The sequence below is a fragment of the Anopheles maculipalpis genome, chromosome 3RL (assembly GCF_943734695.1).
Source record: "Anopheles maculipalpis chromosome 3RL, idAnoMacuDA_375_x, whole genome shotgun sequence".
Taxonomy (NCBI): domain Eukaryota; kingdom Metazoa; phylum Arthropoda; class Insecta; order Diptera; family Culicidae; genus Anopheles; species Anopheles maculipalpis.
Genome location: NC_064872.1, coordinates 22,298,934 through 22,315,354, shown reverse-complemented (window position 1 = coordinate 22,315,354; position 16,421 = coordinate 22,298,934). Strand labels below are relative to the sequence as shown.

General features: G+C 44.8%; 4 protein-coding genes across 4 annotated transcripts in view; 3 read left to right on the top strand and 1 right to left on the bottom strand.

Annotated features, from left to right (window-relative positions):
• The first annotated feature begins 220 nt into the window (after positions 1 to 220).
• Positions 221 to 1,275, top strand: LOC126565250 (uncharacterized). Its single transcript, XM_050222409.1, has 4 exons — positions 221 to 308; positions 407 to 665; positions 735 to 865; positions 950 to 1,275. Exons 1-4 carry the CDS (start codon positions 221 to 223, stop codon positions 1,255 to 1,257), a joined length of 786 nt encoding a protein of 261 aa, XP_050078366.1. The 3' UTR covers positions 1,258 to 1,275.
• Positions 1,276 to 4,472: 3,197 nt separating this feature from the next.
• LOC126565552 (troponin C) overlaps positions 4,473 to 16,421 on the bottom strand; it is a 400,267-nt gene continuing 388,318 nt past the window's right edge. The window contains exon 5 of the mRNA XM_050222741.1: positions 4,473 to 4,484. The gene's annotated coding sequence lies outside the window, so the exon portion shown is untranslated. The remainder of the gene's footprint in view (positions 4,485 to 16,421) is intronic.
• On the top strand, positions 5,893 to 8,183 carry LOC126565159 (clavesin-1-like). Its single transcript, XM_050222307.1, has 3 exons — positions 5,893 to 6,134; positions 7,228 to 7,689; positions 7,995 to 8,183. Exons 1-3 carry the CDS (start codon positions 5,910 to 5,912, stop codon positions 8,181 to 8,183), a joined length of 876 nt encoding a protein of 291 aa, XP_050078264.1. The 5' UTR covers positions 5,893 to 5,909.
• Positions 9,963 to 11,318, top strand: LOC126565156 (clavesin-1-like). The gene is made up of 3 exons (XM_050222303.1): positions 9,963 to 10,196; positions 10,598 to 11,059; positions 11,133 to 11,318. The coding sequence occupies exons 1-3, from the start codon at positions 9,963 to 9,965 to the stop codon at positions 11,316 to 11,318; spliced, it is 882 nt and encodes a 293-aa protein (XP_050078260.1).

Here is a 16,421-nt window from a genome sequence, read left to right as displayed (position 1 = left end):
AGGGGACTGTGGACAGTTGGGAAGGGTTGGCCAGGAACAGGGGTGTGGATGATAATTTTTCGCAACAAATTTTAGCGTCGCAACGGTATGCGTCGCGACACTTGTGCTCGATCGATCGTGGCGTGCGGTACTGCACAGTCCTCGATCACTCCCAGTCAAGAACTCGCGCGCACATCAGCAACTGACACCCACCAAAACCCCACCCAAGCGCTGCGTCACCATGGTATCTGCGGTCGAGTATATCTGCACACTGCTGCTGGTGGTGACCGTTTCCCTGCGGTTAGATGGCGCCGGTGGTGCACCAATGAGTAAGTTGAAGCATCCCCTCCGAAACATCATCAGATCGCTCTTATCGGTGAAGATAATCTTTATCCACGTTTCTGTGTTTGGTTTGTGCTGCAACTAGGAGGAGGAGTTGGTGATGGAGGTGGAGGCTCGGAAGGGTGTCAACGGAGTGGGACAGAGTTGCGGGAGTGTGTCAGCACGTCGATCCAGCAGTTTGTCAACTACATGTCCAGCGGGAAGATCTCTCCCAGGCACACAATCACACCGTTCGATCCGTTGTATCTGCCAAACATGACCATCTTCCAGGAAAGGCAGGTTAAGGCCGTGTACGTGAACCGATATCTAGTCGGGTTGAAGAACGCATTCATCCAGGATGTGAGGTACGGTGTTTGAGTGAATGTATATCGTGAAGACACAAAGTGTAAACTTAACCCTACTTCAAATTCTAGAATGGATGTAGACAAGCTAGAATTCAACGTGACAACTCTGATGCCGGCCCTGGAAATGTTGGGCCTCTTCTCTACAGAATCAATCCAATCTCATCAAGTGACGGAAAACTCTATTCTTACCTTCTCTATCCGTAAGTATACTGAACAAATCTTAATCTAACGTTATCTAGACAACTCGACCCATTTATCCAATTTCTTCTCTCCCAACCATACAGGTAACACAATAGTAGAGTTTGTTGCCAAAGGTACACTCTACAGTATGACCGACGGTAGTGGAACGTCCAGCAACAAACACCTACGGCTACAGTTCGGCATCAACCAGATGTCGATCGGCAGCTACGTGCTCAGTGAACATCTAGACAACGTGCGTCACCTCGGACCGGACCGGGGCAGATCGGTTGCACCCGCCAAATTTATGCGCCTGATCGAGAAGGACCTTCGGATGCAGTTGGCGAAACGATTACAGTACATCGCGAACGAGGCACTAGCGTTGACACCGTTTGTCAAACTCTTCCCCATCTGACTTGGGTGATACTTGGGTGGTGTGGTGGCAAAAAGGGGTTGCAATGGGTAGGTTAGGGGGAGCTGTTTTCGGGGGTGAATAATTGGGAGGGACATATCAAGACTTGCCTTGTTTTGCCTGTTTTATAGCGTGTTTTGTATAGGGGGGTGTTGTTGAGGGAGAAAAATAAATGTTTTTTAATTGTGTGTACATCAGTGTTTGTGTGGTTTTGAATTATGTATCTCTGTTTCTCTCTCTCTCTCTCTCTCTACCACTCCTTCCCGTATGTATCTCTTTCTCTATCATTTTGGAAATTCACACACAAAAGAAGATGACATCGATCAAGAACTGAGCGACATGTTCATCGGCACATGGCTTGTACATTGTTTTGGAGCGCGTGAATGAAAGAACGAATCGGCTCACCCTCGGGAGAAGGCAAAGCGCACCATATAGCATCAATTATGACACAAAGACCAAAGGAGGCAAGCACGAAACAGAAAGGAACCCTTTGCGCCACGCCAGCAAAAACGATTGTGGGTGCTTGGTGTGGCAGGAGAACGCGAAAGATTTGATTGAATTCAATCAAAATGGCATTGATGCAGTTCAAAGCCTTTCCAATCGAAGCGCCATCCTCCGCTACGCTACGCTCCTTCCCTGCTCACCCACTTCCTTCCTGTGTGCTGCTTTGGGATTCGGCAAAAGTCGATGCGCATTTGTGCCAGTGTGCGGTTGTGTTCGGCAAGTCACAAAAGTGCAGTCACACATGCTTCATCATCTTGCAAGATGACTTTTTGGGAAGGGGAGTGATCCCGCGAAACTTCGACTGCTCTATGCAGCGCCACTTCACTCAAACCTAACAGGCAAGTGTGGGTTTTGGGTTGGGTGTGAGGTGTGAAACAAAAACGGAAGGATAGGCGGGACGGGATGGAGCGGGGCGGGAACTATTTCCCACCTTTAGTGCGCACGATGGACAGCAACGGGCGGGCACAGTGGCTTTTTCGGCAGTTCAATGAATCGTCTCTCGTGTCGTCTATCGTTGTCTCGACGGCAATTTATGATATGGGCCGGTCGGTGACCTGCACGGTCACTTGCTTCAAATCCGCTCGCGCCAAACTTGCTTTGGCTGGATGCTAAATTTGTCTAACATTCGCGGCAAATCACACCAACACTCGCACACTGGAGATGAGTTTCTCTGGCAGGACGTGCGGGAACATTAGCGCATTAGTGACGGCACTACGGAATAGTTTAATGATGGTAGGCGAACTAGTCGCGTTGTCTCCTATCGTGAGACAGCTCGGTGGGGAGATGTTGCTCTTGGACGAAATCAGTTGCAAGGTGAGATTGGCAAAAACGAGCTCCGAAACGTCGCAGCAGCTTGATTGAAAGCTTCTGTAATTAGTGATTTTGGAAGGTAATGCGCAGGGTTCAATTAAGACACTTTGCTGATTACTTCCGAAAACGTCAGAGAAGTTTTAACTTTTTATTTTTCGTGAGTTTAAGACGAAACAACGTTGTGGTTTAAGAATTACAGAGTTATAAAATATTCCACCATTTTCTCAGTTTTTGAAGCGTTGCTTTTACCTCTTTGGCCTTAAATCCTCGAAAACTTTGGACCTATGGCTACTGGTTTTCTGTAACGTCGTTTTATAACTGGATAGTCAGTTGCTCCGGACGTAATTCTATTCTCGGTTCGTCCGCCATCGCTTAAGCCGCACGGTTATAACTTTACGCCAGTAACTTTCTTACATATAATGGAAACGTAGCTTAAGTTTGACGATCGTCAAGCTCGAGTCTGTTTTATACCAAGCCTCCAAGACTGTTTTTCTCATAGTCAATTGATACGATGGGACAGTCCTGAATGTATCTATGTACAATCATCGCCAAACCTCTTTTTTCTGTTGGCTACAGACAGAACGCCGCCCTGCACACTGCTTCTACTTCTTCTACTTCTTATTGCTTTAATGGCTTGAAGACCGGTGCCGCTGTTACCTATAGCTGTCACCTATAACCACCTGGCCGTCTCTACTGCTCCATTTTGCAGCAGAAGACTGCTCTGAAGTCTTTCTGAAGATTTCGTTGTCAGTTTTCTAAAACTTTTTGCTTTCAAAATACTATATTACTAGTTCAGTTAGGAATATCGCGGATTTAGATATCCCGGGACTTGAAGAGTCTTCTTCTTCTTCTTATTGGCTTAACGAGCTCTAAGGTCATGCCGGCCATCGAAATGTCTTAGTAGACTGCCGATACCACGTAGTGAGGTAAGTCAGTCCTCACTACAAGGGAACAGTCCGGATGGGATTTGAACCACGGTCCTGCCGTTCGAAGACCGGCGCCGCTGTCGCCTATACCACCGGGCCGCCCCTATTTATAGCTTAGGGTCTTCCAAAAATGTTCTAATAATGTGCCAAAGGAATCGAGACTGGTTGTTAAGCCCTAGACATCCAGAGTATGAGGCGGCTGAGAATTCAAATATCTCTAGAATCTGGATACAATTCAAGAGTACTGGAAGCTATTTAGTCGATGGTGATGATGATGTAGGTTATCACAACAGCAGGATTATTACTTAGTTTTGCTTTTTATTTTTCTTAGTATCCCTCACATGGTACCTTGGTACCTAAATTGAAAGTTTAACGAGTGAAAAAAAACCTTACAAATCACAAAACCAATACTTCCAGAGCATCCACCGCAAAAGAACAAATAATCGAATTATACACTTGCATGCACGATTTCATCAAAACGACGAGAATATAAGACAAAAATAAAGAAGTTTTCATTCTCTTCTCGATATCGCGGTCAACACAAGCCGCCAGTAGAGCGGTTGGAGACATTGATCGTATTGTTGTTATCGATAAGACACAGTACTTTGGACCGGACTCGGTAAAGAAAGAACACCCCTTTTTGAGTCATCCCTCATGCTCACCGCAATAGGGTGTAGTGCGCACTGTTATTGATTTTCACTTAAAGACTATTAGGTCACGTTTATCTACTTTAATGTATAGCATCGGAACGTAATCGGGTTGTTCGGTTATGCTTAGTGATAGAAAGAAAGGAGAATGGGAGAAAGAAGACAAAACTGGGAAATGTTCCAGATGAAAAACACATCCAAAACTTTCAGATGCGTTACGTTGAAATGCCACGATAGACCACGGAAACATCCTCCACGGCACGACTGTTCACGGGTGTGCTGCACAGATTGCATACATTCCCGGGCAAACCGTGTTCCTTGTTTGATAGAAGGTCATCGGAAGCTAATAATAGCTTTACAGCGTTTTTTCAACGCTCTTGTTATTGCACTTGCTATTGTGGACCATAATACTGATCCTCACTGCGTACCATATAGAAGAAGTGTCACTTATTATCACCTCATTTCAAAACACTTCGCACAACACGTCCACCATCCTTATCCGGTTCCTTCCGACTGCAGCAACCCACTATTCTCGATTGGTTCGCCTCGTTCAAGCACCCTTGAGCGCGGAACCCATTTTACGACCCCAGCCAAGCACCTTTTGAACCGGGTGCTTAACTGGGGTTTGCATGGATTCGCATTCTGGGGCAGCTTCTACTGGCTTGCTGATGGCCGGAGAGCATGGAATGACGCATGTGCACGATGAATCGATACGCATCACTGGCTGGAGGGGGAGGTTGTTTGGATCTGTGCCGAATGGTGCGGTTATCGAATGATAGGACGAGTTTCCGAAGCTGCTTTAGCCGAAGCAGGATATTAAAGGATAATAAAGGATAGTGTATGATAAAGAAAAGAATTTATATTTTTTTATTACGTTAAATTATGTTAAATGGTGTAGAAAATGAATGCAACAAGTTCATCATACGAATACCATCGACTGTCAATACGACACTGTCATAACAAATCACCTCTACGGCTCTACGTCAGTTGAGATAATCCAGTTCAACGACGCAAAGAAAACTATCACTGATCCACGACCGGCCCCGACACATACAGGGGGGGTACTCACACGTTCGGCTTGAATCCTGGTCACGGCACCGCTCTGGGTAAAGCAACAGTAGTGGAACTGCAACTGCACGCTCTCTCCCTCAGCGATACAGCTGATAGCAAAAAGAAGCAACAAAAACTATTCGCACTGCACACACACACACACACGCTCAACCATTTGCCCAATGAAAGTGATAACGGCTCAAGTCGACTAGTCCGTAGACTTCCCGGCGAAAACAAAGGATTCGAACGGGGTGGAGGCATTTTTTGTTGTTGTTACCATTCGCACCTCCCTTGCATCTTGAGGGGTGGCAGTCAGGGGTGATGGGCATCAGAAAGTGCAGCACGGAAAATGTAAACAAACCATTATAAAAAGAGGCTCCCGATTGTGGTGCGATAAACGACACTGGATCAGTTTTCCACCGGGCAAGACGAACCAGGTGACCGGACGGCAGAAGCGCTGATAGTGGGGAAGGGGTTGAGCAAAACCATTTGAAGACAGTGTGGAGGGATTAGTCAGAGGGAGTCTCCTCGCGGCTTCTTTATGTAACAAGACTAGTGGTGTGCGATTGTCCACCGATCATCAGTAGCGGATCGATCGTTCTAGCGGTTGGACGGTGCGGAACCGGTTAAGCGTCGAGCATTAGCGACGATTAAAGTGTAACGCCTTGCAAGACACTTGGTTCGAGTGCGTGAGAGTGTGTGTGTGTGTGCGCCAAAAATGTCTCTAAATCCGTTCGACATTGAGGTGGATCCTCCCAGCGAGGAGCTGATGGAGATCGCTCGTCGTGAGTTAAGGGAAACACCCGAAGTTCGGGCTGCCGCTGTGGAGGAGTTGCGATTACTGCTCAAGGAAGCGAAGGATATGCACTTTAGCGAGGAGGAAGAGTTTCTACTGATCTTTCTGCGGCCGTGTCACTTTTATGCAGAAAGTGCACTTAAAATGGTGAGTGACTTGGTAGAAGGTGAATTGCGCGCGCTCGCGCCCATCCTGAAGACAAAGTGTCAGTGATAGAGTGATACAGACAACAACCGCTCTGATGATGAGTCAAACACTGGGGGACGCGTTCTTTCTTTAACGGGTTCCTCGGTTATCGATATCGACAAGAACGACGATCGTCTCCAGTGTCACACAGCCGGCCCATTGTACTTGCCCGTCACCAGGGTGGCATTGTTTTCTTGTTTGGCGTTTGTAATGGGTTTTTTGTCTCGCCTAGGTGGCGAGTTGCTTGTCAAGTAGCTCTTGTTCGATCTAATGATCTTCCTTTACTACCTTGAAGACGATGGAGCTAAGAAATTTGAGCAAAAATTCTTATTTCGATTTTGCGTCAGAAGCGATTTTCCATGCTTAATCGCATCAAGTACGGAGTAATTAAAAGCAGCATAATGTGTTGACCATCTAAGGTTGAACCTCGTGACGCTTTTTGACGTAATTTGATCGGCATTCAATATTGCCAAAAAGTATGACTTTGCCTCCATATCAAGCGAATTATCGGTGAGCAAAAGAATCCCCTTCTTCTGTAGCTCTTATCTTAGCCCTCTGCTCAGCAAGATGAATTGATTAGATTAGTTCTAGCACATGCTGCAACAACCCTTCCACAAGACTCTCGCTAACGTGATTGTCATAGGAAGAAAATATGCAACAAAAAAGTATTCTTTTCTCACGAGCAAAGTAGAGGACTTTGCTACATCCAGCTCGAGAGGGCTATATCGGCAATCGGAACGGCACTGGAACTCGTGCAATCAGAGTCTCTCAAGTTTCACTTTCAAAGATAACAAACTAATACAACGAACCCTGTTCGGAGCACGTACGTGCTTTTTACCCCCGTTGCAAACACCGGAACACCCTCATCGTATGAACTTTGGACCATGTGACGTCACGTCAGACATCGGCATAGAGTACCCGATACCTTTGTTTAACACTTTCCAATCAATCAATCGCTCCGCTCAGGTGTTCGGATCTATCACGCCATAGCTTCTGCCTCGCGCCACAACGTGTCCCCGCTCATTCATCTGCTCTTTGCTTCCATCCATTGCAGATGCGTCGTATAGCGGAGTTTAAGAAGACGAACCATCCACTACTGCACGCACTGAAACCGGAAGAGGAAAAGCTTGCCTTTATCGATCACAACGTGGTGAATGTGTTGACCAACCGCGATCAGAAGGGTCGCCGTGTGTTGCTAGTGAACTGTGGTGCGGCCTGGGACCCGAAAGCGGTCAGTTCGGAGCAACTGTTCCGTGTGTTCTTCCTGATACATCTGGTTGCGCAGCTAGAGCCGGCCACCCAAATCAATGGGATAGTGGTGGTGCTCGACTTTGACGGGCTGTCGCTCAAACAGGTCAAAGCGCTTTCGCCCTCGTTCTCAAGGCGGCTGATTACGTTCATACAGGACGCGATGCCGCTACGGCTGAAGGAGGTGCACATTCTCAAGCAGCCGTACATCTTCAACATGGTGTGGGCACTGTTCAAACCATTCATCCGCGAGAAGCTGAAGAGTCGCGTAAGTGTATTCCCGTTTTTTGATTACACGAAGGTTGCGTCGTTGTAACCTTGCACAACAGAAAAATGTATTCCCATGATCCGAAACTCTAGCGAGACTTTAGTCAGCGTACCCAGTACCTGCGCCATCACCAGCTCCTTGCGGTTATCAGTAATTACTGTTTGTAAACAGAAGCTCCCACAAAACGCTGGTTGCTTTATTTGCGTTCTACCCGAAAAAGTTGCCTCATCACGCTGCGATCAGAGCATGATCGCACCAGCAGTTGGAAAGTTAATCGTTAACCTTCATGTTTCCATGTACTGCAGATCTTCTTCCACGGTATGGATATGCGCAAGCTGCACAAGCACATCGATCCCAGCGATCTGCCGGCGAACTACGGTGGCGATCGACCGCCGATCAACTACGGTGGCAAGGAATGGTATCCTTGTGTGTACAACTACATCGATCACATAAACCAGTGGAACACGTTCGGGTTTGTACCGAACATTCAGTGATCACTGGAGAGAGTTTGGAGATAGAGAGACAAGATGTAATGACTAGGAGCCTTAAGCCTGATTAGAATCGACACCCTCCGAAAACATTCGAATGTTATTAGGATTAATAAGGATTACTTAGAGCATTCTACTTACACCAAGAAAGATTTAAAAAATGGAGAAAGGAAACTATCGAATATTAGGGTTAGCTTATATTAGGCACCTTTGTTTCTCATACTTAAGAGTTCCAGCAAGAGGTGAGTACCGTGTCTGCCTGTCAGCAAGTCGTTTTCGCCGTGTTCGTGTCTGTGCCTGCATGATCATTCACTACTAGCTCCCGCATGCTTCCACCGTGTCCACCACGTACCAAACACAGCTACTATCATGAACTCCATCTAAACAAGAGCCCGTTCATTGATCCTCACGATTGATCTCACGTTTTTAATCTCGCTCTTTCTTCGACAGATCTTCTTCCATGGCAACGACTTGAAGCAGTTCCACCAGTACATTAGCGTCGATCGACTGCCAGCCGACTATGGAGGTAATCTGCCTACGATCGAGTACAACGGCCAGGATTGGTATCCGTGTGTGGAGGCACAGATCGATCACATCAACAAGTACCAGCAGTGTGGCTTCGTACAATCCCAGCAGGGATAAGGGTAACGTGTGCGCCTAGGTTCCGTTTATTTTTAATGGGTTGGTTGCATATTGCTGGGTTTGTTTGTAGATTTTAATAAAAAAAAAAACCGCAACATACGCTGTTTGACACATTGACGCCCCTGCTTGCCTTATGAGTCTTTTAGTTTAGCTTTAAGCGTCGATGGTGTGGTCTCAGCGAGCGTAGCAAAACAACTCAATAAATTAAATACCCAATTCCAAAACATCACTACCAAGTACCAAGGTGTAAAGGTCACAGCGCCCAGTTATTGATAAGAGGTGGCAGATTAGTGGCCAATACCGGCAAACCCCTTACAACAGTGGGAAGCCTCATCAACCTGTAGTTCACTGCCGGAGAAGGGCTAAGAAATCCTTCCCGTGACGTGTTCGGATGAGGAAATGTGGTGACAAAATCTTACCCAACTAGTCGTGGCCTTGGCGATGGACTTAGTAATGTAGCTGATAAGCGTGTACCCCTTGCAGGCAGGAAGTCGCATAGGGTAGGTAGACTATCAGCTGTTTTCGGTGACACGTCTCGAAACAAGCGAGGCTGGTAGCAAGCCTCCACTTATCTTTAAACTAACGAATTGAAATCAGCAAGTACATGGCGGTAGACGCTCTCTGCACAGAAGTTGGCAGAGAGGTATCAGGGGGTGGTGGCGATTGGCGATTATAAGTATGCCGCTGATCCGATTGTGCCAGCGTAGCGGGTGTTTTGGTGACGCAGAAGCAAAAATTTCATTTTTCACCCCGAAACAACCTCCCTTCCCAAAAATCTAAAAAAAAAAGGCGACCGACACACACAAATTGCCAACTTATCGCTCACTGGAGCTAGAATAAGGGGGAGACACGAGAGGTGGGGGGGGGGGGGTGAAGATATGAGGGAAAGGAATGGAAGAGAAGTGTGCATTGCGCGCGCGATTTTGATGTAATCGATGAGTGCCGGTGCGCAAACACATTCGTGTTGTGGCCGCAGAGCGAAGCGGTTCAGATTTAGGTTTTTTCGCGGGGACTCGACTTTACAGTGGCCGAAGTCGGCGATCAGTTCTCAGTGTGACGTGGTTAGCCAGTTAGCTGCAGAAGGATCGCGAATTCTCCCAAGCGGTGCACCCATCAAGCCGATCCCAAAACAAAGCGAATAAAATGAAGACGATAGCACAGCCACCGTTCGACATCGTCACAGATCCACCTAGCCAGGAATTGTTGGAAGTGTCCCGGCGTGAGTTGCGCGAAACGCCCGAGGTGCGCGAGCAGGCGATCAAGCAGTTGCGTGAACTGCTGCACAATGCCACCGACCTGAACTATGCGGACGATGACGACTTCCTGCTGATCTTTCTGCGGCCGTGCCACTTCTATCCGGACAGCGCGCTCAAAATGGTAAGTTCGCGTAAGTCAGCGGTATGGTGTCGGTAGTGTTGTCAAGCTTACTGGGTCGTGCCCGCCTTACCTGTTGTAATCTGATCCTTCGCATTGTACTTGTGCACAATAATCAGTTTTCGTTGGCCCGAATGTTGGCGCTTTTTGTGGACACCTTCAAACCTTACGAAAACTCGTACCTTTAATTTCCAACCAAAAGAAAATAAGAAGCACCCGATAAGCTGTTGCGTGTTTTGACCGAAAACGGGTGCTTTTTGATAAGGCTTCCCATATAATCAATAGGAAAGGATGGACTAGAGCAGGCAGGCATAGGGATGGATGCAGTTTCTTATCGAATCGTATGACCACAGATGTAGAAAAAATAATAATGGGTGTATTGTGTTTGTCTGGTTTGTGCGCAGATGCGAAGAATAGCCGACTTCAAGAAGAACAACTTCCCGCTCATGCACAACCTCTCGCCGGAAGACGAAAAGCTCTCCTTTATCGATCACAAAATCGTAAACGTACTGACGAATCGGGACAGGAAAGGCCGGAGGATATTGATCGTCAGCTGCGGATCGGTCTGGGATCCGAAAGCAGTGACGGCGGATAAACTATTCCGGATGTTCTATTTGGTACATTTGGTGGCGCAGCTCGAACCGGCGACACAGATCAATGGTGTAGTGATCGTGATGGATTTTGAGGGACTCGGGTTGAAGCAGGTGCGAGGACTGTCGCCGTCGTTTTCGAAGCTGTTGCTTACCTTCCTGCAGGAAGCTGTCCCGTTGCGGATGAAAGAGTTCCACATCCTCAAGCAGCCTTACATCTTCAACATGGTGTGGACACTGTTCAAACCGTTTATTGGCGACAAGCTTAAGAAGCGGGTAAGTGGCCATTCCTTCATTTGGGACTTCAAATAGCTGGCGGACATTTCTAATGCAAGATCTTTCCCAACAGCTCTATTTCCATGGTAATGATATGAAGAAGCTGCACCAACATATCGATCCGGCCGATCTGCCCAAAAACTATGGCGGTACTCGACCGGCACTCGACTACGGTTCCCGCGAGTGGTATCCGTGCATCGAGAAGTACACCGAACACTTCCAGCGATGGAACCACTACGGCTATGCGGCGGGTCCTTGAGCGTATTTCAACCATTCCTGCACCATCGTCTGCAGGCCATCGCATTCCAAAGAGAGGCCAAAAACTACTTACACCCATAACCAATCAACCGTGGCATTAGGAACGGATGGTGCGAAGTTCGATCATTATTGGCTGCAGCCCGATAAGCAATCGCGAACAATGACGTCGCGAGCAAAGCTGAACCGAATAACACGCGTGCGCGATGTGATAAGCTTCCGTCTTTCCATTTCGGGGCGTTGAAGGACGAAAACAAACAGTCGCCATTTCTTTCTTTCAATACTTATATACAAGAGACGCTAGCGCAAAGCGTTTCGTGCAAGCACACATGGGATCAAAACGGGACACTATTAGTGATTAGGAAGTCAGCAAAAACGATCATTGCCAGCAACGAGACCGTACCGTCATGTGGGTTTAGAGAGATTAGTTGCTGCTTACCCACACGCTCGGTCTTGTAATAGCTCGGAATGGTATTTATAGCAATAAAGGTAAATAAATTGACATCGATCAAAGAGCCATGAGGTTTTGATTTCTCTTATCTCGGGTGGGATTAGCGAAGGATCAATGTCGAATTCCAGTCGGATAATGGACTAGCGTTATAATGACGATATGGGGGTTTTCCTGGTCCGTTTGGCTACTCTTACCGATAAGCGATGATATGAGTGAATTTGTTACACTTTTATGATACTAACTAGATTGGATATATGACTAGATTACTACAATTGCTATGGCAAACGGCTTAGTACAATTTATTTTTAACTTTCCGTTTTTTGTCGTAATTTTAAATTAAGCCAATGCTCGAGTTCGAGCTCGAGTTCGAGAAGCGCCTGAATATATGCAATGCGCAATGCACCTGTGAATGTAGAGCAGCAGGCAGGGTTACTTATGATTGTGTTGCAGGTATTGCGGAAAACTATTGCAGAACTGTTAAGCATGTATTTTTTTTTTGTTTATTCATAGAGGCTTTGAGTCTTTGAGACTACATTCGCCACTCTACTGTATTAAAAATGGTTTAATCTAATACAACACTATCGTATATGTGGCTTAAATATTATGGAAAACTATTGCCTATAAAACTATGGAAACTATTATGGCATATGGTATCGGATAAGTTTAAACTATTGCTTAAATTTCTTTTTATAAACTACTTATACGTAAAAATATGATGAGGCGGTTCTGCTGGAATTTGTCGGGTCATAGGATTGTCATTAAAACAGTTTCTAGTTGACAGGTGGCTCGGTGTGTCGTGTATCCATGGCAATCGGTGAGGATGTGGCGGACGGTGAAGTCAACACCACAGAAGCTGCAGAGTGGAGGACTAGATTTTTCTAGGAGGTAGGAGTGCGTAAGACGGGTATGACCTATACGAAGGCGGGAAAGGACTCGTTGGACGTGGCTGGATTCGATACCTTCCCATGAAGAGCTGTTGTGCTTGATAGGAATGAGTTTGTTGCTGAGGTCTACGTTGTGCCATGTGGAGTTCCAGTGTTGGGAGATGATGGTGTTGGTGAAGCGGATGGCATCACGGCGTGAAAGGCGTGTTGTGTGATTCATCAGGACGGAGCCGATCATCGTTGGCAAGTTGGTCGGCTTTCTCGTTTCCGTTGATTCCGGAATGACCCGGAATCCAACAGAAAACGATTGTCGGGGATGCAGTTATGAAGTCCAGGAGCTGGATATGGGAAGTCTATTGCTTCGGCGGAAAAGATGAAGATGTGATTAGGAAGTTTGATGGCGCAGTTGCCTACGGAGGAGTGGATTCCACAGTTGGCTGAGTCCTGGTGAACGGAGTCGTCTGTAAAAATATGATGAAAATGTTTGTATTTCGTTTGAATGAAGTGAGTATTGGCGGTTAAGCATGTAATGAATTATTGAAACAGGAAAAGTATTATTGTAAGTTGTTTGAGAAATGTTGAGATCAGTGCACTGTTACAGTGTAGTGATTAAATGCTGTAATTTATTTATACTTTATTGATGGTTAATTTGTAATTTAATTTTTATGATGAAATATAAGTTGAATTATCATTTTACCATTTTCCAGCTGCTTACTTAGAAAGTAAGTTAAAGATTTAAAATATAATTTTTATTTCGAATACAATCAAAGTCTGTCTGTGTATCACACACGATATTCGATTCTTCTGTTGTGACGTACTCCTGTATCTACTCATGTATTAATATATCAATTCATTAATTTTTACATTAACCACAAATTTTTACATTAATTCAAAGAATAAGGAGGAAACGCCTTGTCAATATATGAAATAAATAAATGAAATAAATAAATAATTAATTTAAGTTTCAATAACTTTTCTGCGAAATGCTAAAATATTGATTTGAAGGGATATGTTTCTATACCAAAGCCGAATGCGTTCAATATAGCGTTAAATTTGGCAGATTCGCGGGGTTTAGGATCGGTCTGGTCTTCCATTGGACAGGTCTGAATTATTTGCAGAGCGTCCTTAGTCTTGAGTGGTTGTGTTGATGCGTAAATACCGTATGGTGAGTCGATAGTATCACTGTGGAATATACACGGGATCGGACGTCAGACAACAGAAGGGTAAAGCAAGGCCTAACAACTTACTTTGAGCAAAAATATTATTAAAATTTACTTTCAACAAAACGATTAAAATATATCTTAAAATAATTCCAAATGCCAAAAGTATTTTTATTTTGTATCAGGTTATTTACAACGAAATTAGTGAAAAAAAGATCTTAAAACAAGTTATTAATTTTTCAAATACGAATATTGAAATATAAGAACGTTTGCTCCACAGCTTACTTCACCTAATCAGCTTTTAAACCTTCTTTTTACTGTTGTGTTCCAAGTTAAATTGGTTGATTTTATAAATAATAAAACGCCACAGCTCCACGCTGTATTCTTATTATGTAACGATCGTTAATGATTTGTGCGAAAGAGCGGCAAGCACAGATGGATGAAGCTTATCAGTTGTGCCATGCTTTACACAACCGCAAGTTGAGTTGAGAGTTGTACCCTGCAGTTCAAAATGTGTACTTTTTTATAATCAACAGTAAGCAAACTGAATGTCAATTTGTTTACTTTCCAAGCCATTAACCTGATCAGCAGTAACGCGAAAGGTGAAGTCTGCTCCAAAGTGCAATGCTTTGTTGACATTATTCAAATCAACGGGGGATATTGTTTAATATTCTGTTGCATTTTTTTCCCAATCCTTTTCGTTTTGTTGTGATTACGTCAAACATCAAGTGCATCCTGCTTAAAGTGTCATTCATTTAGGATTCGATCACTCATCTCAGGCTATAAAACGAGACATTTTTAACGTAGAAATAATATTTCAACATCAAACGCAAGTTTTTTTTTTATTGTTCTTTTATCACAAAATTCAAGAAAAATATGTTTGCTTATGTACGGATGAATTTAAGCTACGTTCGTTTGATACCTCTCATAAGTTGCCGCACAACTGGTTTATCCACTTCAGTAGCTGTTTTTTTTTACAAAAGTATACGTGTTGGGCAGTTTGCAAATCTGACAAGAGCTTAACTGGGCTTGTACAAGCCAGCTTTAATAAAAAGTAAAACACACTTCTCCAGGTACTGATCTTCATAAACAGTCGAGTTCATAGATTGATTTGTTACAAAAACCCGTGTTTTGTAATCTAAAATCCTTTAACCTAAAATCTATTTTAATGTACGTTTCGTCATTCATTGGGGATCACGACTCCTCCACCCACTGTTGATTCCTCCACCAAGTCATTTCACAAAAAAACTTGTTTTCGTAATTATTCCGCAGTGACTAGATGGTTATTGAAGAGATAAGGGTAGGGTGTTGGGCAAAAAGATGCATCCTTCAAGACGCATCCATCGGTATGTCGGAAGCTAGGATCGGACCAGGAATGACCGAGTTATAACCGATTTTCCACGGGAATACTGTTGTTTTCCGCAATAACTGGGCGGGGGGTGGAGGGATCGGGTTGAGGTATTCGGCAAAAAGATGCGCGGCGTCAAGACTCGTCCAACGGTATGCCGGACGCCAGGATCAGGCCAGGAATCACCGAGCTACCGCCGGTTTTCCATGGGAATGCTGTTGTTTTCCGCAATAGCTAGGCGAGGGGTGGAGGGATCGAGTTGAGGTGTTCGGCAAAAAGATGCGCGGCTTCAAGACGCATCCAACGGTATGCCGGACGCCAAGATCGTACGAAGATTGACCGAGTTATTGCTGGTTTTCCATGGGAATGCTGCTGGCAGAATCCCTCCCCCCCTCCACCAGCATGATGTCGGAAAATCCCCCTTAGTTCCCTTTATTATTGAAAAATTCATGATGGAGGCCTTTTTTAACAATATTTCTGGAAGGAAATAAAAATGAGATTGACAAACTTAAAATGGATCGGAAAAATATTTGTCATGACGGAAAGAAAATAAATTTCTGACCAATTTTGAAATTTCCATTTGCTACCTCTTTGCTGTTATGCTCTCCTGTTACTCCTGGTCAAATTTTGTCGCATCGAAAACCGACCCATTTTGGCACAAAAATCCGACCAGGAGTAACAGGAGAGCATGCATTCGAAGAGGTAGCTCGGGCCGGATCAAAAATTCGAAATTCAATTTTAAAATCCAAAGTCAGTTTTAAAATCTCGAGTCAAAAATTAAAGTTGAATTCCAAACTTAAAATTTCCAACTCAATTTTAACTTGGATTTCGAAAATTAAAATTGAATTTGGGATTTTTGGTCCGGCCCGAGCTACCTCTTCGAATGCATGCTCTCCTGTTACTCCTGGTCGGATTTTTGTGCCAAAATGGGTCGGTTTTCGATGCGACAAAATTTGACCAGGAGTAACAGGAGAGCATAACAGCAAAGAGGTAGCAAATGGAAATTTCAAAATTGGTCAGAAATTTATTTTCTTTCCGTCATGACAAATATTTTTCCGATCCATTTTAAGTTTGTCAATCTCATTTTTATTTCCTTCCAGAAATATTGTTAAAAAAGGCCTCCATCATGAATTTTTCAATAATAAAGGGAACTAAGAGGGATTTTCCGACACCATGCTGGTGGAGGGGGGGGGGAGATTCTGTCAGCAGCATTCCCATGGAAAATCGGCGTTAACTCGGTCGTCCCTGGTCCGATCCTGGCGTC